Consider the following 26,194-nt stretch of genomic DNA (forward strand, 5'->3'; position numbering starts at 1 on the left):
CAGTTCAGATTCATACAGACTTTATAGAGCACTGTAAGATGATCCACTAACTACTAACACTAGCACTACACTCCTGCATACAACACTGTCCAGCAAGCACACTGTTCATGCTGGAGCTGAGGGGTCCAAAATAGTCAACTTTACCTTCTTCATTATTATAATCTATCTGTTATTTTGCAGTAAACATTACACTCTGTGTCAGGTGAATGGGAAACCTGTATGCTTGGTGTGTTCGCAGCAGGTTTCAGGGCTTTAAGAGTAAAATATTCTGCCCACTATGAGACTCAACATCACAAAAAATACAACTGTTTTTGTAGAAAGATGGTTCATCAAATGTGAACATATTCAGAATGTACTTTTACTTTTTTGCACTAAAACAAATGGAAACAATTGGAGTTGTCATTATTTATAGGTTATTATGTTATGCTTTTACTTGTGTGGCCCACTTGAGATCAAATTGGGCTGCATGTGGCCCCTGAACTGAAATTAGTTCCCTGCTTTAAAGTGTTTTCCAGGCTGGTGGTTCTGTTTGATGAGTTTGCAGAGCTGACTCCACACTGACTGCTTGTCGCAGCAGAATATATGAGGCTAAAACACTCACTCAGATACTGAAACTGACACGTCGTGTGACTGACCACCAGTACACAAGCATTCAAACAAAACATGGACGAACATTGCGGAAATAAAGGTACAGAAACTACATTCACATATCCCCATGTCTTCTGTGAGCTGCTTTGCTCTCCATGAGTTAATATTGAAGATAGATCAGAGGATAGTAGAGATGAATTAATGAATGGAGACGGTGCAGTTAGCCATTACAGCTAGCTTCAATGTTGTCGTTCACCGTTAGCCAATAACAAACGGTGAGACGCTACTTCGCCGGTTTCAATGAAAAGCTGTCACTTGAATTGTTGCGAGACCATTTGGTTTCCAATCTTGTACTAAAATATTTGTTAATCCCACGTATCAAAATATGTTAGCCAGCTTACAAGCTAGCTAACGTTAGCAGACGGCAGAGTCAGAAATATGGCTTATCACAGGCAGCGGATATCAAAACGGGTTTCAGTCATCCCATCAATAACTATTCATTTACCTTAGCTTCAGGGGGGTGCTGCCACAGAAGGACGATACTGCTTCTTTAACGAGTCCCCATATCTTTGCCAGATAAAGTCATCTGAAGCCTCCTGACGTGTCCGTGTCTGAAGCCCCGTGGCTGGCTGCTGAGGCTGGAGACAGGGCGCTGAAGTTGGTGGGACAGGGAGCCGCACAGTGGTGGTTCACTCACACAGCCAGTGTAACAGTTCAGTGCAGGGTTAACATTACACCAAAAAGGGAACACCCTCAACATGTTTAGCAATATTATGACCTGAGCAGTTCGTTTAGGAGCATATTAAACGACTTTTATGTCACACAAAGGATAACACAAGGTGGTGAGTAGTAAAATGCCCATAGGCTAAATAGTCATTCTGATGCTTTAACTCTTGGTTCTCTAATGTTTAAATGTTTAGTTTAGTTTAGTGTATTCACACACATTATCACAAATTTACATATATTCAGTAAACATTTTCACAATGGCTGGATCTGTGGAAAGGGGTGACCCAAAGGAAGCTATTTAAAGCTTTTAACAGGGGGCCCAATTTCCCACAAATAAAGTGGCAACAGACAAGATACAAGAACATACTAACAGACAACAAACACACAACAGACAATCCTAATATTGTGGTTACATACATAGATTAGTGGGTGCATTGATATGATCAGTAAATGAATCATACATTGCTAGCAGTGGCAATTTTAGCTTTTTTTTAAGATGGAGATGTAATGTGACATTTTTAACCCATTGTCAAGCTCATTCCATATCTGGGGCCCTTTACATACAATGCTAAAGCTGGTACATTTTAACCTTCGTTTTTACCCAGTAATTAGGTTTTTATTCCTTGTGGCATGTGTGTGCATAGGTAGGAAGATTGGAGTGAGCTCACACAATTTCTGGTTCAGTTTGTGGACAGTCTGGAACATTATACAGGCATTCTGGAGGTAATTGTACTCAGTAAGCCTCAGAAGATTATAACGGTTGAAAAGTATTCTGGTAGGAGAAGTGAACTCAGACCATGATAGGGCATGTATGACTTTCTTTTGGAGAGTCTCAAGTTTTTTTTAAGTGAGTTGGAAATGTGTTACACCATATGATATTGCAGTAATGTAGATGAGGCTCAAATAAGGTTTTGTATAGGATGAAATAAATATAAAGCATTAATTTACCCTCTCTGCCTCTGCTGTGCTATCATCTCTACTTTGACTAAAAGTGAGGTATGCAGCAGATGTTATAGGCCTATGTATATTTTTATTTAAAAAAGAAGGTCAACAGCGTGGTATAATGGAAATCCAATAAGCTTAAATCTTTAAGAACTTACAAAGATGTGTTTCCAAAGCCCCAAATTCAAATACTTACAGAATGACATTTGCTACAGAAAAAATGCAAAGAAAGCTACCGATAGTATGCGGCAAATAGCCATCATAGTTCAGATTTTGGGCTATTTTGGCTATGAAGGAATCTGCCCCTTGAACCTGTGTTGAAAGACAGGTGCAATAGAAGCAGACAGAAACTATGTTGTCAGTGGAGCAGTTTCTCTCTGAGAAGCCATTATTCATTCCCAACCACTCCAAATGATTCGATTTAAATGAAGACAAACGATTTCTCAATGAATGAGTGCTTAGGTGAGATTATGTGAAGAAGTGAAACCTCTCTAAAGTGGACACACCCTTATTGCGACATGGAGTGCCATGAAGAGAAAGCAGGCGTATGTTTAACTTTATTTATTAGTCACACAGCCTCAGACCAAGTGCTGCAGGGTCACTTTTCCATACGATTTCGATCTATTCTTCCTGAAATACAACATTCCCGCTTTTTTCAACACATAGTTCTGACAGAGTCAAGGTCTCTGAGTTTTACAGATTAGATCTCTTTGAAATATTCCAGTTATGCCTGTAGGACCTGGCTTGGGGCTCTTTAGGTTGTGTGAGATACCTTGAATGAACCGGTTTCCACAGTCATGTGGGTGTTGTCACAAACTACTCTATATGTCATCAGGGTTTTCCTGCTCTACCTCTCCAGCAAACTGTTGTAATGACACTTGTAGCTTGCGGACAGTGCACCCCAGGCACATAACATATATACACACAGTACAATTTTAACATGGTAATGGCTATAAATAGACACCAAGAGCTCTAATTAGCATAGTATAAGGTATGTCTGACAACACAAAGCTAGGGAGTTCATGTTATCAGTTTATACTTTATTTTTTACATAGACCTCAGGCCTGAGGTCAAATGTTATCTGAATGAGTTGTTGAAATATTGTAAGAAAACAGCATTTTGATTTTGCTGGCTTTTTTGCACTTTTCGAAGCAAAATTAGTAAACCATCTCCCATGAGCATTCATCACATTTATTACTGTATTTACCCGACATCTCAAGCCACTACAAGCTCACAATTATCCTCCCTTTATTACATACAATGATTAACTCTCAGACAAGCAACACCCAAAGCTCTTTAGCCCAGCACATGAAAGACGCAGGAAGAAGCAGCTGTATTCATCCTTTATTTAAAACTGCTTTGTTGCACCGGCATGTGCCGGGGTAAAATGCTTTGGAATAGCCTAGTCATTCATCTCCTTGATTGAATCACACAGCATCATCCTTTAGCCTTTCGTCTCCCCTTTGCTCTCATCATCTGCTGGGTTGTAAACACTGACAGTGAACTCGCCAGCCTCTTTGCCGTACTTGTTCTTGACCACGAGTGCATATTTGCCCGAGTCAGCTGTGGTGACGGCGGCGATTGTGATGCTGGCAAACTTGCCGGCCTCGAACTTCAGTTTGTAGCGCTCGTCTGACACCAGCTCCCTTTCGTTCTTCATCCAGCACACCTCAGGCGTGGGCTCTCCCCAGACATTGCCAGTCAGGTTCAGGGACTAAGAAAACAGAGGAGAGTTCCAAGAGTGAGACAATGACAAAGGAAGAAGAAGGTGAGAGAAAAAGTTGCCCGAAGTGTATACACAGACTGAATGTCAAGTTTATTTACCTTGCCCTCTTGGATTGCAACCACATCTGGCAAGCCTCCAACAACCCGAGCACGGTCTGAACAAGAAACACAAGAGTGAGCCAAGACACACGCAAATAAATCAATCTGTAGAGCATATGTTCAAATGAACCATCCTTTATAAAACACATCACAATGTCTAATCTCTAATGTGCGCTTAAAAGAAGGTTTGGTCTTTTTTTATTCCCCATAGCAGAAATAAAGCTATTTTACTTCCTGGGTAACCATTACCTGTGAATGATCTTATTATGATGACAAATAGACTCCTGCATCTTAACCCAAGTATAAAATTCTATTTAAACTGAAATAGCCTCTACAGCCAGAAAATGTTACACCATTTCACACAGCACAGTCTCCCGGGAGCAACAAAATGATAAATAACCACTCACTTCTCTCTGCGATAGCTGCCGCCCTACGGAAGGAAGGAGATAGACATTGTCAGAAGCATCTTAAAATGGTATTGCAGGCAGAATGGTCTGACCTTTTTCTATCCACTATACAATAACAGGAAAGGTATTTTGAGAGCTTCTGAAAGTGCTCACAAAGTACACACAGTTTATTTTAGGTTTGTGATGACTGTTAGTATTAATTTCCATAAACATCCTCCTCTGGCGAAAAATACAGTTACACAACACAGGGGTCGAGTAAGATCGGTATGTTTACTTACTTGAGTCTTTGGAATTCCTCAAATGCCTCTTCCCATGCTGCATCAGAACACAAATCAATACATTGTAATTAGCATACTCAAACAAGTCCGTAGTTAAGTGTAACCATGGATCCGTCACATCTTCTTCGCTTGGGCTTGACAGTCTCACTCACCCTGGCCGACAAGTTCAAAGACTCTCTTCACTCCGTCCTTGCCATCAAAGATGTCCATGCTGTATTTGCCCTTGTCCTTCTCAGTGGGCTCGTTGATCTTGAGCCAAAGCTGCTCCCCTGTGACTCCAGCCTTAACTCTCTCTGAGGCGGCAATCTTAGAATCTCTGACAGAGGAAAGGGTAACACAGGTGTCAATTACTAGAAAAGCATATCATCAAGTAGAAAGGAAAGCAAAATCTATATAGGGGGGAGAAGTAATATCAGTTGACTCTCAAAGTTTGAACACTCGTACAACTATGTCTTTGTTATACCAGAATGAGAACGTTTTTACCCCAATATGTCGACTTTCTTCTTTTATTTAACTTGCCTAAAGCCTTAAGTATAAGCTTATCAGCTAAAGTATCACAATCATTGTGTATTTAAAATAGAAATATGCAAGCATTGAAGCTGTGTTATAACCATAAATATTTAATCTGTTTTACTTTATCTGTTTTGATTCAAACAACCTGTGCTACGTTTGCTAGACAGCTGTAACATTAGTCGTTGGACAAAAAATGCTAATATAATATTTTATATATTTCTGCAGTAAATCAGTTGAGAAGTAAGGAGTGTATTTAAAAATATATATATATCTACATGCAATATTTAACAAAGATTCCTTCCCTGCCTGAGTGTGTGTGCTGCAGATGTCTTTGGTATTTCCCTGTGAAAATACATCTTTAGGGTTAGTCTTGTCTGTTGATGAAAGTTTGGTCATTTGTTCTATATTTTTCTGATTTGAAACTATTTTTATTCAGCTTCCTTGTCACTGGTGCTGTGTTCTTTAACCACATATGTACCATGGTGTTGTTTTGATTGTTTATTGTATTCTTTGTTGTTGTATTTTCCATAGTTTAAAATCCAGCAACCAAGTGACTAAAAAGGAAAAAAATACTGTCAAATGGTTAAAATGGTTGGGTTCATATTGGGTTGTACCAATGCAGGCTTGACGCTATATAGAAGTTTAGAAACGTAATAAAGATATGTAACAATTAAGGGATATTAACATACTTCATAAGCCAGTTAACACGCAGATCCTCATGGTGATATGTAACATCAGAGAAGAGGATGATTCCATGTTCAGTGCTGCGGACGTGGATTTCAGAGGAGGAGTTGGCTGGAGAAAGAGGATTAAAGGTGTTTACACATTCTATATAAACCTAAAGGTTAATGATATATTTTATGCACAGGCTTCTTTCATGTCTAATAGTTCATGCATTAGAAAAGTACTGTAAAGTCATTTTTTTAGGGTTTGAGTGTGGTCTATGTGTGGACTTAAATTACTGCTTGGTAATTGTGAAGCTGTGTGACTCACCAATAACCCTGAAGAGTTCATTCATTACAGCTTGTAATCCTGAGAAAAACAAGGATAAAAACAGCAATCAAAGGCATTTTCACAGATATCACCTTTTTGTAAGACTTTTAGCGTTAGATTCCACTTGATTTTTTTTACAGATATAATTCAAGAGACAGTTAATACCTGCATCTGTCAGACTGAATTTGCTCTTATCTCTTCCTCTGTCGTCCCTCAGGAAGACCTCATAAATACCCGCATCCTGTTTGCTGATCTAAATTTTGAGGTGAAAAAAACTTTAGTAAACAAGAAAAAGGGATGAATTTCCTCCTACTGAGAACAGAGGGGAATACGGTGTAATTTTTGGTACATATAACAGACAATAGAACAGCCAGACAGAGACAATCTACACAGAAAAGGCAAGCTTTTCTCCTGCCCGGGATGCTGCAGGCGTTTATGGGAAAACATTAATAAAGGTAAGAAAACACATGGATGAATTATAGGTAGGAACTTATGACTGCAAAGATAATGTCCAGACTTTGGGTCTTGGTGGTGGAGGAACTTCATCTGCAGGAGCCTTTTTTCGTCCTTTTTGTTTTTCTTCCTGTATCTCTTGCTTAATAACCCACTGTGAATTAGACAGATAAGCCAGTTAATGCCAGAAGCAAATGACAGGAATGGCGATGGCCGCCTCTCCTGAGCTCATGCAATGACACCAACCCTCTTCTCATGGGTAATGTACATACAGTTTTAAGCATCAATTTAGCTCCACTTGCACCTGATTGACAGACCAGATTAACATCTGAAAAAAGGAGAGTTTTCCAGATTTAAAATGTCTACATAAGGTTGCCGGAGGAGTTAAATTGAACCGTGTTAGAGATGAGGTTGATGAAATGATCACACAGATATACCATATACTGTAGTAACACTATATGGGTATAAATGTTGAAATATACAGACAATTACTCTGCTTCATAAAAATGTATATTACAAGAATTTACGAGAAAAATCTATTCTAGAGAGTCAGCTGAACTCAATACATACTACAATACTTCCTGAATTTCCTGAATGCTGCTTGACGTTCTGACTCCATCAGCACTCAGGAACATTTCAAAAGTGTTTCATCATTTATTATTCTGTGTGTTTAAGATGGATGGTTGCTAGCATAGCATCTAGCATAGCACTACAATGGAAGCATGGCTGCATCACAGGCATTGCTTTAAGCTCTTTACTCAGCAGCTCACGACTCTTGACAAAGTATGGCCTCCGTTTAATGGGCTGACCTTTCCGATATTAAAGATCAGCTCGCCGTCCTGCCTCTCGATTTTCTTGGCATCCTCGTCATCCTCGGCAATCTCAATGCTGTCCTTGGACCAGGTGATCTCAGTCTCTGGTTTGACATTTCCTATCTGATGACAGAGGGAGTAGGAGTGGGTTGGCTCATCCAGATTGCAACCGTAGTGATGCAATCGATCTTTTCAAAAGCAGATATACAGCTGCACACAAGTTCACAGTTACTTTCCTTACCTTGCATTTCAACAGCACATTACATTCTTGAGTAACAGTGAAGCCAAGGTACTCCACAAAGTGAGGACCTATGAACAATCAATTGTGGTAATTATTAAAACATACTTATCTTGTAATGTGTTAAACTGGAATAATGCAATTAGTAAAATGTCTTACCTTGTTTCCTGACCCATTCTGCTCTCTCAAATTCTGATTTCTTTTGAAGCTCCCTGAATTCTGGAAATACAGCAACAACAAAAAAGTGTTTCATTCCCAATTCTCAGTACTAGCACTAAAATCCTTGAGTGAACTTAAGCCAGCTGCAACAAGAATACTGTAGGCATGACAGTAAAATAAGGTTGTCTTCTGCTGCCCCTCGATGGACACACACACAAACTGCAGAAAAAGATATCTTACCATCTCCAATGAGCACCAGACTGGTTGTACCCTTAGCCTTTCCATCCACCAGGTTAAAGGTAAATGTTCCCTCATCAGTGACCTCCAGAGAGTCCATAAACATTTCAATGATCCCAGTGGACTTATCGAAGTTCATTGTGTATTTCTGGAAAGAAAAAGAAAAGTGTGTGCAACCCAGATATAGTAGCTGATAAGATAATGAAGATAGTGTTAAACAGGAGCACTCACACAGAAACGGAAATATAGAAATTTAGAGACAGACTGTAAGAGTATGATCCCTACCTTTCCCTGACTAACGATGACATCGTTAAAGACATACTCCACTTGGCATGCGGAAGTAAATTTCTCCAGCTGAGTCCAGAATCTCACGCGACCCTTCTCGAGCAGGTCCATGGCCATTTCGTTCTTGAAGGGAATAACTGGAGGAAAACACATTTTGGCAATGTCTTATAATACCAGTTACACATTCAATCACTGCAATGCAAGAAATCAAGACTTTAAGACTAATGTTTCTTGCAAAAAACTGTGCTTTTTAAGAATATTTCTTATGTAATGTAGCTTCACAACATTTTTTACTTGAGGTATCTCCAAAGCCCAATGAATTCACGGTCACTTTCATTTAATTTTGAAAAATTACACTAAATTGTTTTAATAATAAGGACAGTGCTGCCAGTGTTACTAACATTCTAAGTTCAAACTACGCTATTAAACAGTTTATCTATTAATTTAGTTAATCATTTCAATGCTGAACAACTATTTCAACCAGTTATCCACAGCTTTAAGATGAGCAACATCATTTAGCCTCTATATCCACTACTTTTTTCAAAATAATTTCCACTGCCACACATCAGCTTACTATTAAGCCATATTTCAACCCCATTAGCTAGCTACTGCAACTGTTAGCTTACTATTTCACCATTAGGTAGTTGCTACTTAGGGACTGTTTTAGACAATTTATTTATTTCTTTGGGTAAAATCTTAACTTCTCTTCATTATTTTCACCTTACTATTTCATTCAGCCATTTAGGCATCACTATATTTTATTTTAACCCTTTGTTCCGCACTTTAGCTTACTACTTGGATATTAGCTAACAACTCCAACTGTGTGCTTTATCTTACTATCTCATCAACAATGTATCCATTACTTTAGCTAATGATTTCCACATTAGGTAGCCATTTGGACATTTAACCTTTACATTTAGCTAATTATCTCAACTGTTTAGCCAATGCTTTTAGATAACTAGTTCAACTTTTAATTCATGAGTTTTAGCTAAGCATTTAAGCTGTTTACCATTACCTTCAGCTGCCAATTTAGACCTGTGTGCACTTGCCAACTATTTTCACCTACTCCTACATGATTGTAATATGTATTATTCAAACTTACAGTTAATATATGGTTAACTATTCTAGATGAAATCCTTATTTCTATTCTTCAAATTAGATGAGCTAATCCACAATCTGTCAACTTAATCCTTCACAACTGTGGAAGTTTACAGCTGAAATGTGTTTTATTGTGGGGGTTTTTGTTGTCGTTTTTTAACTAATATAAATGTAACTTATTTGTTAGTATTATTATTTTTTTTTATCTTGTCTTGTTTTAAGTCTTGACTACTTATTTAAGGCCAGTTGTTGGCAATACTACTATATTGTTATAAAAGAAAACATAAGAACAACAAATTCTAAAGTATCTCAACAGTACAAGTAACCCTGGATGGGTATCCCAGGAGATAATGTATAGAAATGGATATTGTATTTCCAAACATAACACAGTATTTGTTCAATGTAGTCTTGAGAATTTAAAAAGAATACAAGGTTTCTGTGGGGATAATTACCAGGGAATTTGTGCTCATGGCTGATATCCAGGAGACGCTTGAGACCTGTCAAGGGGAAAAAAAACAGCATTAGAGGCAAAGTGGGTTAACGTCATGCTTTGCAAAACCCTTCAGCATGAACTCTTTACTACTTGTTTAATAAAGCAGTTTCAGTAGTATTTTTGATAACCACATTACTGATGATATCAAGTACATCCTCTAGTTTTAACCACTATCAAAGACATACTGGACTACAGAAATTGAAACAGCTTTCAGAACAAACACTCGTATACTCAGAGGTCAATTTGATGCAGCTGTTGGAAAAGAGTAACAGAGAGGAGTATCAACAGTCCTTCAGCCCCCCCTTAAGGCTTTAGCAGTGACGTCATCCAAACAAATAACAAGGGAATCAAGTTTCAGGCATACTAGAGCAGAGGTTCTGAGAGTGTGGGCTGACTCACCCTCCTCAGTGAGCGTGTAGCTGGAGGAGATGCCATCGGTGTTGGTGACCATGCAGGAGAACGTGCCCAGATCCTCCAGGGAGGGATTGTTGAAGATAGCTCTGGATCTAAAGAAAGAGGCATATGGGTATAACAAGATATTGATGTGGAAAGAGGGAGAACGTGTGCTGATTTAACAAGAGAGGTGGTTTTCAATGCTGTGAGAAAAGCCTAGAGTGAGCCTTGAGCTAGAGGAATAGAGTCAATTTGTGCCCTGAAACTTGCACATGAAATTGGATAGACACATTGCTATGAAGAATACTCACTTTCCTTTTTCAGTGACAATAGTCAAACGAGAGGTGTCTGTCATAGCCTGGTAATTCTTGGACCACACAAACTCAGATCCCTCTTTCATCTCAGAGCACTCAAAGATCATAGAGATTACACCATCATCATCAACATCCACATAGATCTCTTTGGTGCCTGAGAAAGAGAGAGGAATTGGTTACAGGGTGTGTTTATTCGAAGCAATTTGGATTTCGGCTTTAGAAAAAACATTAAAGTTGTACACGAGCAAATAATTAAATATAAGATGTGACAATCAGTGCAAATGTGAAAGAAAGTACGATTTTTCCTACTTTTTAACAATTTTCAGACCTACATGGGAAAACAATGTGACTAAATGTGTGAGTTACACAACTTTCATACTCACCGGGGTGAGTCTGGGCCAGGATTGGACCTAAGTTTGCTGAAGGCTTTCCAACTCCAGCAAGATTTTGAGCACGCACGCGGAAGAGAAGGGATGCTCCAGCCTTCAGCCCTGAAACCTACATCAACAAACGACTTTCAAAGGGTAACCTACTTAAAAACTTTTTGTGCTTTTTACACCAGCCACACAACAGTAATACTTTGATTCAAACTATCTTCCTTACCTTCATGTATTTCAACTTGTTGACCTTCTCATGAACAGCCTTCCAGCCCTCCTCTCCAGCAGAGGCCTCCTTAACATCCACATAGTAGCCGTTGACAGGAGTGCGACCGTGAAATGCGGGTGGCTCCCACAGGAGCACCACTGAGGTGTCACGTACCTCAAGCACATGGAGACCAACAGGAGCACCTGGAAGGGTGGAAGTATATCATTAATAAACAAACTTTTTTCGAATAGCACATGATACATTTCTAAATGCATTCTGATGATCTCATGAAACAGCTTTCTGTTTGAAATTCATTGCGGCAAATCCAAATTGAGGTAACTGTTGTCATTGTTAATCTAGCATCACTGCAACTAACATTTCTTTTCTTAAAGCAGAAATTGATATCTTCACATTTGCTGTTTTAGTACAGCCCAAAATCATGTAAATTAAATCAAATTAATAAGAATTTGAAAAGCAAGAACAAGATAATGTCTTTTGTTTTTGCAAAAAAAAATCAGTGCTGATCAACCGATCATCAGTGATTAAAAATCAATATTATAGGGCACTACCTAGCGGTCTAAGCACACGGCCTATATACGAAGGCTATAGTAATCGCCGTGGTGGTTGTGAATTCGACTCTAGGCCTCGACCATTTGCCGCATGTCTCCCCCCACTCTCTACTCCCCGCATTTCCTGTCTCTCTTCAGCTGTCCTATCCATTAAAGGGGGAAATGCCCAAAAATATGACTTCAAAAAAATTATCATAATTTTCTGTTCTTCAGTTAATCTATTAATCCTCTATCAGTTTGCTTTCTTATGCTTACTTAAACCACCTGTCTGGTCGTGATTTCATACCTGGCACAGTAATGGTCCATTCCTTGCACTCCAGAGCTGCATTGGGCAGAGAGGCTTTACTCACACCTGCCATGTTCATTGCGCGCACCTGGAACTGGTAGAGAACGTTCTCCTTCAGGTTCTCGGCCTAAATGAAACACGTGCAGAAAATGAGAAATGATTTGAAAATTGCAATCATAAAAAACTTCCACAAAACCTCAGTCATAAAGATAAACTCATTTGAGCTTCATCAATTCCTAAGGACATGAAATAAAGTCTAAGTTTGAAAAAAGCAGCCAGCGGTCACACTGTGAGAATAACAAAACAGTTATATTTGAATTTGGTTCACGTGTGATTAAAGTAAGTGAACCTACTTTATAGGAGGTAGTAGTCAATGCCTTTAGGTGCATTTCATGCCATTTCCCGACGACTTCTCCCCTCACAGTCCTGTAGTCCACAAAATATCCCCTGACATCGGCCCCTCCATTATTAGCAGGCGCGGTCCAGCCCACCACCATGTAGTCCTTCACAGCCTCCAGCATGGTCACACCTGTGGGCTTTCCTGGCACGGCTGGAAAGAAGGTAAATAGGTTTAACAATGGGAAGAAGTGTACTCAAAGAAGATAGTTTTAAATTACTCACACCCTATGTGTTTGTATTTGCTTCAATAGAATGCCAGTCCTGCCTCTAATCTCATACATATAATCTAGCTTGAGACAAATATTGCACTGATCTTAGTTTTCATTAGTGGTAACCTATTGCTGTGATACAGTTAAACATGCTACATGCTTTAAGTACACAAGCAACACGCTTTCTTTCTAGGGTTAATGTAATGGATAAAGTACTTACACTCCAGGTCAGAAGCAGGATAATTTTCACTCTACGAAAACGTCAGAAAGCCAGTCGAGGCCCATGCTCTCTAGAACACAAACTCTTAGCCTTTACCTTGGCCATGCACCAAGAGGCACCCCTAAAGACTTATCAAATAGCAAAAGACAACACCAGCAAAAGCAAATGTATACAGTAATCAGTACCTACAGACAGTAAAAGCAGTGTAAGAATGATCTAGTTGTTATTTAATCGAGTAAATCAAATCATGGAAAAGGGCAAAATGACGATGTTAGCAATGAGTATGTCAGGCATGCACATGCAGTTAAGCAGCAGTAATGTGTTAACATGTACCACTTCTATTAATGTGGCAAAATATTAAGTGTCTATGAGAACAAACTCTTTGAGAATATAAAACAGTGGGGCTGGATAATTTTTGGTTAGGAAACAGAACATGGTGACTGAAAGTTCACAAAGTTCATGAAATAAGATTAGTAAGAAACTCAGGGACAGATAGCTGCAGGATATTTGTTCAACTATCTGAATTTAAAGCAGCTCTTTCATTCTTGTACTGTGTCAGCAATCATTCCCCAGATAAATGAATGTTTAAAAATAGCTGGGAGGATGTGGCAGAGAAGGGGAGAGAATGGATGGAGCAGAGGGACAGAATATGGCTTGAATGCTACAGGCAAAGTGAATAATGGAGATTTGTAAGGACACTCACAGACGGCCGCCTGCACGACCACAGCATCAGAATTAGGGGAACACTGGCTGTATCCAGCAGCGTTGACAGCCTTGACTTTAAACACGTAGTTTGTTCCAGTAGTCAGGCCATGGCACACAAACCTGAAACAGTGCAGATGTGGTTTAATTCATTATCAGTGAAGTAAAAACTACAAAAGAAATTCACAATTATATATATAACAAAACAGATATGCCTTTCATATATCCTATAATGTTGTTTTCTAATTAATCCAAAAAAATAAAAATAAAAATACAGCACAGATTATTTTAAGCATTAGCATAATTGCTACGTCCTGAAGCTAAAATTGCTAGCTTTATTGACCCACTTTCAAAGTGGGACTTGACATGTTTTATATATTACAATGTTATTATATACAATGTTAATTACACAAATTCATATTTATTTATTTATTTATTTATTCATTACTATGATTATTATTATGATGACGATTTGTATTAATGTTAATTATAATAATAATAATAATAATAATAATAATAATAATAATAATAATAACAATAAATGATAGTTATTATTACTATTATTACTACTACTACTATCATCATTATCGTTATTATCATTATCAATATCATTATTTGTATTATAATTATTATTATCATTATTAATGTTATTTTTATTTCTGCTTTATTGTTTTTCTCTATTTGCAATCTTTTTACCCATATTCTTGTACTAGTTTTCTACTATCTCTGAGTTGCTGCAACAACCTAATTTCCCCCCGGTGATCAATAAAGTATTATCTTATCTTATCTTATCTTATCTTATCTTATCTTATCTTATCTTATCTTATTTTACCACTTGTCCATCTCTGAACTTTCAGCTTTGCTTTTCAGTTATTAAATTGCAACAGCAAATGTTTGTATAAAATTGTGATTTTCAGACAGTTAGTAAAAAATGTCAATGAGTCCGTTTTAATTATGCATCTTTAAAACACTGAATGACCTTGAATTAAAAATAAAAAGATATCTTGCATTGTACCTACCTAGTCTGCTTGACAGGTTTGTTATTGCAAGGCATCCAGACATCAGTGCCCACCACGTTACACTCAATATAGTAGCCGACCAGCTGTGTGACCTCCTTGGAGGCTCCCCAGATGACCACCACTGAAGTACTGGTGTTCCTGATGGCCACTGGGTTGCCTGGAGCAGAGGGAAGGTCTGTTGGGAAAAAAAGGGTTTTTAAACAAGACAGGAAGAAGAAAGGGAAATCAAATACACTGAGTGATGACAAATATGGTTACTCCTAATATAGAGTAATGAATGAAGAAGCAGCAGTCTGGAAACTAACTTATAAATGAGTAATGCTATACATCTTTTGCATGCTCACCCAGTTTATCTCCGACCGTGGTCTCTCCTGTGGCCACAGAGGGCTCGCCCACACCTGCAGAGTTGCAGCAGCGCACGCGGAAGTTGTAGGAATTACCCTCCACCAGGTCAAACAGGGCAAAGCGGGGAGACTTGACGGGCATACTAGTGTTCACTCTTTGCCAGGTATCTGTACCCGACATACACTGTGTTCAACACATACACAAGAGAGGTCAGAGGATGCTTCAGCCTCCTTACAATAGTCTTCACATATCAGTTGTAGATCAGTCACAAAGCAGTGCACAAGAGGTATATGGTGCTACCTAAAGCTGTTGTTCATGTTAATGTGGGTAAGCAAACCCTAACCAAAATGATTGTTTGGTATGATGAACAGCCAGTAAACAGACCAATAATGATCTTTAGTTTGATGTCACGAAAAAAAATAGTTCAATTCAATTCAATTTAATTCAATTCAAGAGACAGTTATCCATTCCTCCTCACCTTCTCAATGTAATACATGACTCCTTCATGACCCCTCTGCACTGGAGGCTTCCAGGCCAGCACCACGTAGCTCTTGGTTGCCTCAGTAACCACAACATCAGAGGGCTCTCCAGGGATGACGCCCACTGAGGAGGGAGGATGGAGCATTATTAGTTGAAGGATATCACTTGGGATGTCACTAATACCAAGCTAATACTATTTCCATTAAGTGCAGATCAATAACAGAGTATGAAGCTGTCATACCAGTGGGATCCTCCTCTGTAAACTTAATCATCCCAGTCCAAGGAGCAGAGGGACCAGCTGAGGGTGAGAGGTAAAATCAAAGAAACACATTACAAAGTCTCAGTTGTTGGCTTTATGAAACATATCAGCAGGACTCTGTCTGGTGTGTCCCTTACCTCTGAGGCGGGCTCTGTCAGAGGGATCCATCGCAATAACGGCCTCGGAGACACGGGACGCACGGCTGACTCCTTCCTTATTCAGGGCCCGCACCCTGAAGATGTATGAATGCCCCTCCACCAGTCCGGTGACGGGGAAGCGGGCGTACTTTACTGGATTGTCATTACACTGAGCCCAGTGGTGAGAGCCCACCTCACACCTGAGAAGAAGTAGATTTTATGAACAGCACAAGCTACATTTAGCTGAGTTTAGCATTATGAATGACCTCTACAGTAAATAAATACATAATTGAACATTACAGAAGACAAGCAGGAGTGTTTTTATGTGTTTTAGCTATCTGAAACATGGTAGAGTCTAAATCAAGGAAATCTGGGTTACTACAAAGTGCTTGCTCAAGATAACAGAATGAAGACTCGTCTGACTGACCTGTCGATGTAGTATCCCATAATGGAGCTGCTGCCCTCCACCGCTGGCTGCTTCCAGGTTACCACCACGTAGTCCTTGTTGGCATCATGACAACGCACATCCAGGGGGGCCACGGGAACCCCTTCCACCTCAACTTCGGCATCTGGCAAGGCAAGATACACACACACACACACACACACACACACACACACACACACACACACACACACACACACACACATACATACAAATCCAAGAGGACACACACACATGCTCTTGTGAGTGATGCTGTTTCTATATCAGGAAGATCTCCATTACATATTCAGTTTTAGTTTTCTGACCTACTTACACCCTTACAGTACAGTGTTAGCATTGATGCTAGCTAGGAAAGACTGATGTAACCAACACAGTAAAAGGCTTCTTGAAGATTATTACTTATGCATGAAGCTGCTGATTTTTAAGTGTGATCTTTCCTTTTTGATAAAGCTTTTTAGTTAGGGCTGGTTCAGGCCTGGACCAGCACTTAGGTATGCTGCTATAGGCTTAGACTGCCACTCTGGGATCCTGTCTTTCCCCTCTCTCCTCTCTCTGCCTGTCACTTACTTTAACTCTTCCTGTCCCATTAAAGTTACTAACCATAGACCTTTCTGGAGTCCCTGAGCTCCCTTGTCTCGCAGGTTCCTCTTGATCGCTGCTGTAGACAGCCTGCTGCTGTGGATGGTCCAGACTCAAGCTACTACAACAACTACTATCCGTCCCACCACTATCATCTCTTTCTCTTCGTCTCCCTCTATCCCTCTTTCCAACCCCAACTCGTTTGAGGGAGATGTCAGTCTAACATGAGTCCAGTTCTGCTCGAGGTTTCTGAAGATGAGATCAGACTGAGTTCTGTCAGAGGGATGAGACTGGATCTTATTTGGTCTTGATGTTGGGTCTTTGTTAATAATATAACATAGAGTACAGCGACCCACACTGTCATCTCCTCCTACAGTTCCCTCCCACATCTCTGCATGGGTTCATCTGTAATATATTGCCTCAATTTGACATATCATTGTTTTTGAGAGCTTTAAAATTACACAACAACTTGAGGGAAAGTGGCTTTATAAATGTATTTTAATAAACATTTCTTGCATTAAAGGTTACTGTTAAAATATCCACAGAGCATCTTACCTCTGACAAACACGTAAGCAGAGTAGCTGTTAAAGCCAGACTTGGTGTTGACACGCAGGGTGTACATGCCCTCATCCTCCTTGTTCAGGTGGACAAGTGTGAGCGTTGCACGATCCCCAGACCAGTGAGTGTGTACCCATTTAGAGGGTTTCAAGGGGACAGCTGATGGGAGAAGTCACAGACAGTATATATTTGATAGAATACATATAGTGGTAGAGTTGATGTTTAGTGTATGATATTTTTTCTACTTACAGTTCCTGGACCACACGACTTCAGGCTGGTATTTCTTCACAGTGGGATAAACAATGACAGTGCAGCCCAGACTCATCGTCTCACCCTCACTGCCAAAGGCCACTTCAAATTTATCAATGATGGTGGTTTCAAAGGTAACACCATGCTCAGCACTATAACCATCTATAAAGGGAAAATAAATAGGTAATAGGACAACTATCAAAAAATTTAACTTTTGGCTTCTGAACAATATAGAACAGCAACATGTCATCATTCATTTTTTTCACAAATCCAAAACATGCTCTAATTCATTTGATCCAACATTGATTATTTATAGCTCTGTTTTTGGTCTCCACCAGCAATGTTGTGCATTGTGGTTTCAGAGCGGTGTCACTTTTGAGAATGGAGAAAAAATCACCTCTTGTGTTTTTCAGTGCTTCTTTACCCTTTAAGCCTTGTTTTAGGGGATGTTAAAACCATCTCACCCACATTGTCTTTTATCAAATTTTGCCTGTGTACTTGGGTGTTAAAGTTGGAACCTTCAGGCAAATATTCAGCCAACAAATTCTAGTTATATGCATGTTTCTAAGTTTCAAAACTGTAGATTTTGTCCTATATTTAATTGGTATATTCTTGACTTTTAAACTTAATATCTGGGATTCTTTAGTGGAATACTTGAATTCTTTTAGTTTAAGAACGTAGACCAAAAACATAAAATAATAACTATGAATGTGAGCTGTGAATCTAACGTTGAGGTAGCACATTTTTTGTGTGAAATTGCCCATCACAATCCAGCAGCTTTTGAGTAAAATGTTAAGATATCAACAAATGTAAAGTTGTGTTCACAGTCTGAAACAATGACCGTATGCCTTTTTAAAGGGGAGCAGGTGCTTCACAAAGGGTTTGGTGCTTTCCACTTCAAACAGCTGCTTGCTATTGCTGTATTGTTTGTTGGAAAACTCTCTGCAGAGCTGAGGGCGACATTGGAGCCAAAATAAGAACTCTCTGAGTTGCCCATCCAATGTCTGTCTCGATCAACTGTTAGTAGGTGCTGCTTTAAACTCTAAATAAACCTCCAGAACCAATTGTAGTAGTATTAATAGTAGAACAAATAAGATTGCTCACCAAAATATTCCCCTAGGCCACTGGACTCCATTGACAAAGACATTTGTTTTTTCAATATACCTCATAGCTCATTGTAAGACTGAATTTAAAATGTTCAGGGACAATCAATCATGTAATATTAATAGTAAGTATTCTACTATTTTACGATTTGTAATGTTGCGTTTGTGGGACCAGAAAAAGTAAGGGTACTTCTTTGTCTGTTCACATAGCACTTGTTTGCTGTGATATTAATGTTCAAAGCCTCAAACAATAAACCTTACCAAGCTTGAGGAAATATTTTATTTTACTCACGTGGCTTAGGATCAAGTGGGCCTGCTTCCTCGCCTTCCTGGAACCCTGTGGAGAAAAATTGACAATACAGCACCCTTGTGGTATTGATAACAACAGCATTAAGAGCTACATATCTGACAGCTGTAATACATGATAAACAGTGGGAAGAAAAGCTGTGAGACTTTCCTGCAACAAATCATGTGCTAATAAATTCACATTTGGAGAGCTAGAAACAGCACTAAAACCATGTGAGGCTTAGAGTGGTCTTATTTTAAACTCTTGCTATAAACTTTGACCTCTTACTGAAGAAAAAGGAGGCTGACAAAAACTACAAAAGTCACCTACTTTTGACAACAAGATGAGCAACAGAAGAAGATTCCCCTTTCACATTGAGGGCAGAGACGTGATATTTTGCGGTGTCCAAGAAATCACAGCTAAAAAGAAAATGAGAAGTAGATTCAGTGAGTCACCTACAAGTCCAGGAATATTCTTAGTATAAGACATTCATTTATGAGCTTTTGTGGGTACATCTCCAAAATCTGACTGAGGCCATGCAGCTGAATGATTACCTACTTCTTGATCTCCAGGGAGTGCATGTTGTAATTGCTTTCGGCTGTGAACTTCTCAGGGTGGGCCTTGGCATCAATGAGGACATTGTTTTTGTACCTTGAAGAGAGCAGAAAAAGACAGCTGGTTTATTTTTACCGTCATTCCTAGAGTCTTTGATTGCAGAGAAAAGAGTGAGGGATAACAGTTTTTGTGGGTGACAGGAGCTTTGGATGGCAACTTCTCTGTGAGACACACACACTCGACTGATCTCTGTTGTAGTTCTTTTTTTTGTAACTCACAGAAGTTGGGGATCTTACCAGGCCATCCTAGGTTTAGGCCATCCAGCCACAGTGCAATGTAACTTCACGGTATTGCCCTCCCAGACGGTCTGTCCACGGGGCTTGACGATGAACTCAGGACGGTGCGTCAGGCTGTCAGGGTTCATCTTCTTCCTGAACTCGGACCACTCTTCCATCTGTAGCGAGAGGTTGAAGCCAGATTGTCATGTAACGGGTTTGTAAGGCTTCATGTGAGAGATTTAATGATTTTGAAAAGGGGCCATAATACACAAAAGAATGAAGAGGACTTACCGTCCTGCTCAGTTCCACACGTTCGGCTGATTCCCTGACATGCGTTTCTCTGCTTTTCTTCACCACTTTAACCTGCATGGCCTCCTTCGATTCCCGAACAAACAGGTTCCTCATGGCCACGTAGTTAATCCCCTCCTCTGTGACATCGTCCTCCCGAGCCTCTATCAGGCCACGAACTTCCTCATGACTGGTACACAACAAACCAACAACATATGAGTGCAGTTCAGACTTACAATGAAGTGGTGGTTACTTTTTGTCAAATCAAAGCAGTTTCCTCACTCACCTGGCTCTGAATACGGGGATTACATAGCCGATAACTTCTTTGTCCTTGTCCATTGCCAGGTAGGTGCGTTTGGCTCTCTTGGGTAGCGGGCTCAGTTTAACCACCTCCAGCCCTTTCTCTGTCTTCACAGAGGTCTTCAGGCTTATAGGGAAGAGAAAGCAGTCAGAACACTTGAACTAAAAACAAACACATTTGGCTTTTTATTTCCAAGCTTTGATTCTCAAAGACTACACTTTTCCTCAGAGGATTTTAACTTACTTTCAATAAACAAATAAGGCAAAAATATAATTGAATCATTTGTACTCATACTGACATAACTCTCATCTGTTCCGTAGACTTACAATGTTTTACAAATACTTTAAATAATAGGAAATATTTCATCAGAATCATGAACATTACCATGGGGGTTCACACTTGCATGTAAATACAGCCCCCTAAAAAATAACTATTCATCAACTATTCAGAACTATTCAAAATTAAGTAAAAGTAACTGTTGCTAAAAACTACATTTCCCAGAAGTTTCGAGTTTTTCTGAACTTTTCATTTAATAAAACTACGAATTTGAGACACAATTTCAAAGATGAATGTTCAACACTCACAGTAGGGGAGATAAAGTATCAGAGGATGAACATGACTTTGGTTCATCTAGTTATAAGAGGAACTGACAAAATTAGAATCAGCAATATAAATTAATGAAAATCATGGGAAGTAATTAATAGTGACAGATCCTATTGCTTAAACTCAGTGTTAGCAGATATAACTTATTCTACTTACTGAAATTAGCTAAAAATAGCTATTATAAAAAAATTATAATTCTTATCATCATTATTATTATTATTATAATGTTTTATAATAATAGTAATGATACGTATTATTATTATTATAAATAATAATTATTATTATTATTTATAATTTTTCTAATAATGATCTGTCTTTGTCCTATCGTATCAAAGACATACTTCCGTAATTGAATAAATTAGACAGAGGCAGATTCACACACTTTCGTGTAGTCCGTTGAACTAGAGGTCTATTGAACTAATTTATTTGCAGTTTCTTCAATATGCTGTGTAATCTAAAAGTAATGATAAAGTACTCCACATGAATCACACTGCCTCTCAGCATTTATAAACTTTAAGTAAGTTTGTTTATTATATTAAAACATATTCCAAAAAGCTTGAGTCCAGCTACTCACAAATGACAGTTGTATTTCTGTTTACCATCTATGACCCTGAACAATATCTCACCTTGACTCATTCACGCACTGTATTGTCAGCCAAGTTTATAAATGGAGTGGGAAGTGATGGATATGCTTCAGGGGGGAAAGGTTCATTTTAAAGCTCTGCTCTCACTACTAACCCCAGCCAAGTCTGCCCAACTCTATCCATTTAGCCTGGAGAGGAAGCGGCATAACATAAACTGCAGTCTGCACTGTCAGGCTAAGATCAAGTCGATGGAAGAGACTGATCACACAACGGTGACAGACAGATGGAGGAAGTCTCAGAAGAGTTCAGCACAGCAGAGAAGTTTTTCTCTACCGCTGACTCACCAGGTGTTTTTAAAAAGAAGTCTCTAGTTCAGTCTAAAGAAAAGTTTTCCTGCTGATGGAAGAATTTCACCCCTAACAATCAGAGAAGCCACAATATGTGTCATAAGATTTAAATAATGAATAACCAAATGGAAACTTTTTAACAGACCCAAGGTGAAGGACGAGTTTTAAATCTTTAGAAATCATTACTCAACTTCATTGTGAAAACTGGGCCAGGAAACATTAAGTATTGAAGGACTGTGGAAGCCACTGTGCAACCGTTTACAGTTAAATGACTTCCTTACACTGGCTTTACAGTCTGCCTGATGGCAACGTCTCATGTCCTGTCGACAGGAATAGCTCAGCTGTCCATGAATATATCTGGCAGCCCTTCATTACAGCTGACATTCCTCCTCTGACCCCGTTTAACAAGCTATCACACTTCTAACATGAACAGTGAACCCTGAAGCCCAGAGGACAAGGAAACAAAGAAACATCACATGTTGACAGGAGTTTGTCACACAGTGGAAGACACAAAACAAAGTGTAATAAACACATACACACAACTTTGTGTTTGCTTTGAATAAGCCTGTTTGGAGGTTTGACAGTAAGACGAAATACCAATACCAATAGAGCCATGTACAATAAGATATCACAAGTTTTCTAATTGTTCTATTGGCATATTTTCTTCCTGCAGCAGGAGAGCCATGGTCTTTATCCCTCTTTAACAACTATCCACATCTATCCCCCTTTCCAACCCCATATCAGTTGAGGCAGATGTCTGTCTAACATGAGTCTGGTTCTGCTGGAGGTTTCTGCCTGTTAAAGGAAGTTTGTCCTTGCCACTGTAACTTGCTAAATTCTGCAAAGTGCTCTGCTCATGATGGATTAAGATGAGATCAGACTGAGTCCTGTCTGTAAGAGGGGACTGGATCTTATCCTGTCTGGATGTTGGGTCTTTGTTAATAATATAACATAGAGTACGGTCTAGACCTGCTCTGTTTGTAAACAGTCTTCAGATAAAGTTTGTTGTGATTTGGCGTTATTTAAATAAAGATTGATTGATTGATTGATTTTTTCACATGAAGACCCTTTAGTTGATTAACCTCATGTTCTCTGCAACATCCAAGTACACACTTTCAAATCATAATTATATACACCAAAACATCTTAAAACTACAACACCATAAAAACATTTGAAAGTCTCTACAATAGAGAAGCTTTGAAGGAGTATTTACTTGAAAATACTAAAGGGGTTCATTTGTTAAGAATATTGTTGCTGTTAAATAGCTTACAATTCATTTTGCCAGATTTCTAACTGATACAGTCTTTGTGTTATTGTGTATTTCCTGTGACTTAGCATTGACCACTATCAGATTTCACTTACTTACAACTGAAATCCTTTTAAAAAATGAATTTACAGTAAATTTATAAGCATAAGGACTCCTCCCATCTTAATTTCTGACGTGTTAATGTACGGACAAATGCTATTAAACTAAAACAACAATGCACAAACCTTGCATTGTCCCACAGCTCATGAGGACTTGTAAAAAGACTTTTAGATATCATTCAAACACTTAGAACTTGACTTGAACTTGGCCCCAAAAACTAGACAGGTTGTTCCGGAGCAGCCTGAAGGAGTTTGATATGTATTATTACTAAAATGCAAAACCCCTGACTTCATTATGATGAACATAGCTCTGCAGATGAAGACCAGCACAGACACAGCATCCATGTCCTCAATATATTGTGACTCCAGCTGCTGAACTCACTTCACACCAGGGCTACAGCACACCCAGGCCCATGCTGAATATTTGAAAGATCAGCCTGAGTGCACTCATCTCTTCAGAGGCTACAGATGTGGCAGGTTACACAGAAAGAAACTCACTTTTATGTTACTCCTAGCATACATAAACCATCCTTAGGTTATGCGTCACTCCCAAACTCTTACCGACGGCTGGAAGTCTTGGAAGCTGAGAACGACTGCTGGCTAAGAGACGACTTGGAGCTCAGGTAACAGCTGCTCTCAAAGTGATGCTGCTGATGTTGTTCTTGTCGTTGATACTGATGCTGCTGCAGCATCTGCATCTGTTGATGCTGCTTCAGCTGCTTCCGCGCCACTTGTATTGACTCTGACATCCTGAAGTCCTCTCCACCAACTTATGAAATACGACTTCCCTTTACTTAACCAGCTCTGTGAATCAATCTCATCGTTATTATTACAGACCGACACCCTTGTCGGGTTAGTTTAGGGCAGGAGATGGTGATTAGCTATTAGGGATGGTGGTTTAGCCAACCAGGAAATGTTAAAGCGGTTAAGATGGAATCATGATTTTTGGTTGATGAGGGTAGTCCAAGTGTTAGCTCTGGTTAAGATCTAATTCTACTGTCGCATAGAGAAGCAGCAGGTCCTAAATGAACTAAGGCAGCGTTGATTCTTCTGCTTTCTAAGCTGGTTTCAGTCTTCAAAGGTAATAGAAGTTAGATTGACTTGATTCAAGACAATCAAAACTGTAGGTAGATATATAAAAGTTATGAATGTGAGAAACTGGAAATCTAAATGTATAGTGATGTCAAACAGTGATGGTGGACGATTACCTTTGGGATACCTTAAGTAGTTTGGGGCTAAAATAAATACTTTACACCTACCAATGAAATAAATCTATATAACACTCCATTGGTACTCAGGATAAAACAGACAGATGTTGATTAATCTGTTCATTCTTTAAACTATCACTTGGTGTATGAATAGGAAAAATGCTGTCTTTAACTTCCTAATGCCAGTGCTGACATACACCGCTCATTCAAAAGTAACAACAAAAGACCCTCAGTTTTCTTGGCTGACTTTTGCTTTACAAAATAATCTAGACAAGTAATTCATCAGGGTGATGCTGATCAATTTCCTGTGGATTAACCAACTGATCAATCACTTCAGCTCACACAGCTTGACATCTTTAAAAGCTAATGCGAATACCTCTTCTGGTGTGACCACAGATCAATAACATTATTAAAAGAACTGCAGTTGATGCCAGTATATTGTAAACTACTTTCTGATTGTTAAGACCTTGAGCAGCACCTACAACAGCCAGTGGACTAAGCGCCTTGCATTTATAATGAGCCACAAACTGTAAACGGTGTTGTCATGAAGGCCATAAAGGCACTGAGCTCATGAAGAGAGGATCTGAGTCATAATAACATCTTGTTTTATGCAAAGCAAATGTGCAATGGATAGATCCGGTCTTCTTTTAGGGTGATTTCACCACAATGACACATGCAGACTAATCTACAAGGACACATCTTGTTAGTATAAGGCACAGTGAGAATTAAAACATCATATTCAACAAGAAACAAGAAACAAGGGGTTTAAAAGAAGACATTGAGGAGAACAACACATAGGCTACTCATTATTAGATACAGAATTACTTGATATATAATAAAATAAATATATGTCACTCACCAAACCTGAAAAAAATCCCAAATCCAAACTAGTTGAAAATAAGAGAAAGGGTGCTATTCCAAAAGTAGCTAAAGCAAGTCCAGATCCAGGCAAAGCAGCAGGGTGAGGGGCAGAGGACAGCAGAGCAGTCCACTGAACAAAAATAATGCTGCCACTCGGCAGAATGCACAAGACACCGTCAGGACCTTTTAAGGCTGGGACGGATTTAAATTTAGACCATGAGACCACGAGAAGGGGCAGGCCAAGGAGCCTCTAGTAGGCCTGACTTCCTACTGTGAACAGGAGCTACTGAAGGGGGGTTGTGGGAACTCCTGGGGTGTTAAGATCCATTTAATCATAGTGGATCGAAGAGGAGCTGCAGTGATCAAGTTGACGCTACTTGTTGAATAGGATGGCATAAGTTTGTCCAAAGCATTTTCTTTCAGTATAACTATTACAGTTTCAAGATGGGTGAAGAACCTGAAACAAACGCTGCCATGTTTCTCTTATTTTAACCCTCCTGTTACCCTCAAATTTACTAACATCTTTTATCCTTGGGGTCAAATTAACCCCAGCTTTTTAAGCCTCCAGAAATTGATTGTTACCCAGGTCCTGCCTTGTTTCTATGTTATCAAAACGTATGACAC

General features: G+C 39.2%; 2 protein-coding genes and 1 long non-coding RNA gene across 4 annotated transcripts in view; 1 reads left to right on the forward strand and 2 right to left on the reverse strand.

Annotated features, from left to right (window-relative positions):
* Positions 1-1,310, reverse strand: part of lpin2 (lipin 2) — a 25,667-nt gene extending 24,357 nt beyond the window's left edge. The window contains exon 1 of the mRNA XM_034702381.1: positions 1,094-1,310. The gene's annotated coding sequence lies outside the window, so the exon portion shown is untranslated. The remainder of the gene's footprint in view (positions 1-1,093) is intronic.
* On the forward strand, positions 1,286-11,547 carry LOC117826382. Of its 2 annotated transcripts, none has more exons than XR_004634027.1 (3): positions 1,286-1,430; positions 11,080-11,277; positions 11,395-11,547. It is a non-coding gene; the product is annotated as an uncharacterized LOC117826382 (long non-coding RNA). The 2 variants fall into 2 exon arrangements; XR_004634028.1 differs by lacking the exon at positions 1,286-1,430 and adding an exon at positions 3,924-4,024.
* On the reverse strand, positions 3,432-24,612 carry myom1a (myomesin 1a (skelemin)). Its single transcript, XM_034702380.1, has 37 exons — positions 24,063-24,612; positions 20,588-20,728; positions 20,305-20,491; positions 20,032-20,189; positions 19,739-19,831; positions 19,511-19,599; positions 19,187-19,231; positions 17,792-17,953; positions 17,540-17,701; positions 16,391-16,532; positions 15,964-16,163; positions 15,809-15,865; positions 15,566-15,690; positions 15,087-15,270; positions 14,743-14,917; positions 13,725-13,846; positions 12,547-12,743; positions 12,194-12,320; positions 11,357-11,541; positions 11,137-11,251; positions 10,751-10,907; positions 10,446-10,552; positions 10,006-10,050; positions 8,456-8,592; positions 8,174-8,318; positions 7,934-7,993; positions 7,778-7,845; positions 7,534-7,659; positions 6,789-6,878; positions 6,437-6,524; positions 6,272-6,310; positions 5,968-6,073; positions 4,918-5,081; positions 4,766-4,802; positions 4,488-4,510; positions 4,081-4,136; positions 3,432-3,970 (listed from the first exon to the last, which is right to left on the reverse strand). The coding sequence occupies exons 1-37, from the start codon at positions 24,248-24,250 to the stop codon at positions 3,701-3,703; spliced, it is 4,572 nt and encodes a 1,523-aa protein (XP_034558271.1). The 5' UTR covers positions 24,251-24,612; the 3' UTR covers positions 3,432-3,700.
* Between the last annotated feature and the right edge of the window lie 1,582 nt (positions 24,613-26,194).

This window comes from Notolabrus celidotus, chromosome 15, assembly GCF_009762535.1.
Source record: "Notolabrus celidotus isolate fNotCel1 chromosome 15, fNotCel1.pri, whole genome shotgun sequence".
In the NCBI taxonomy this organism is placed as follows: Eukaryota; Metazoa; Chordata; class Actinopteri; order Labriformes; family Labridae; genus Notolabrus; species Notolabrus celidotus.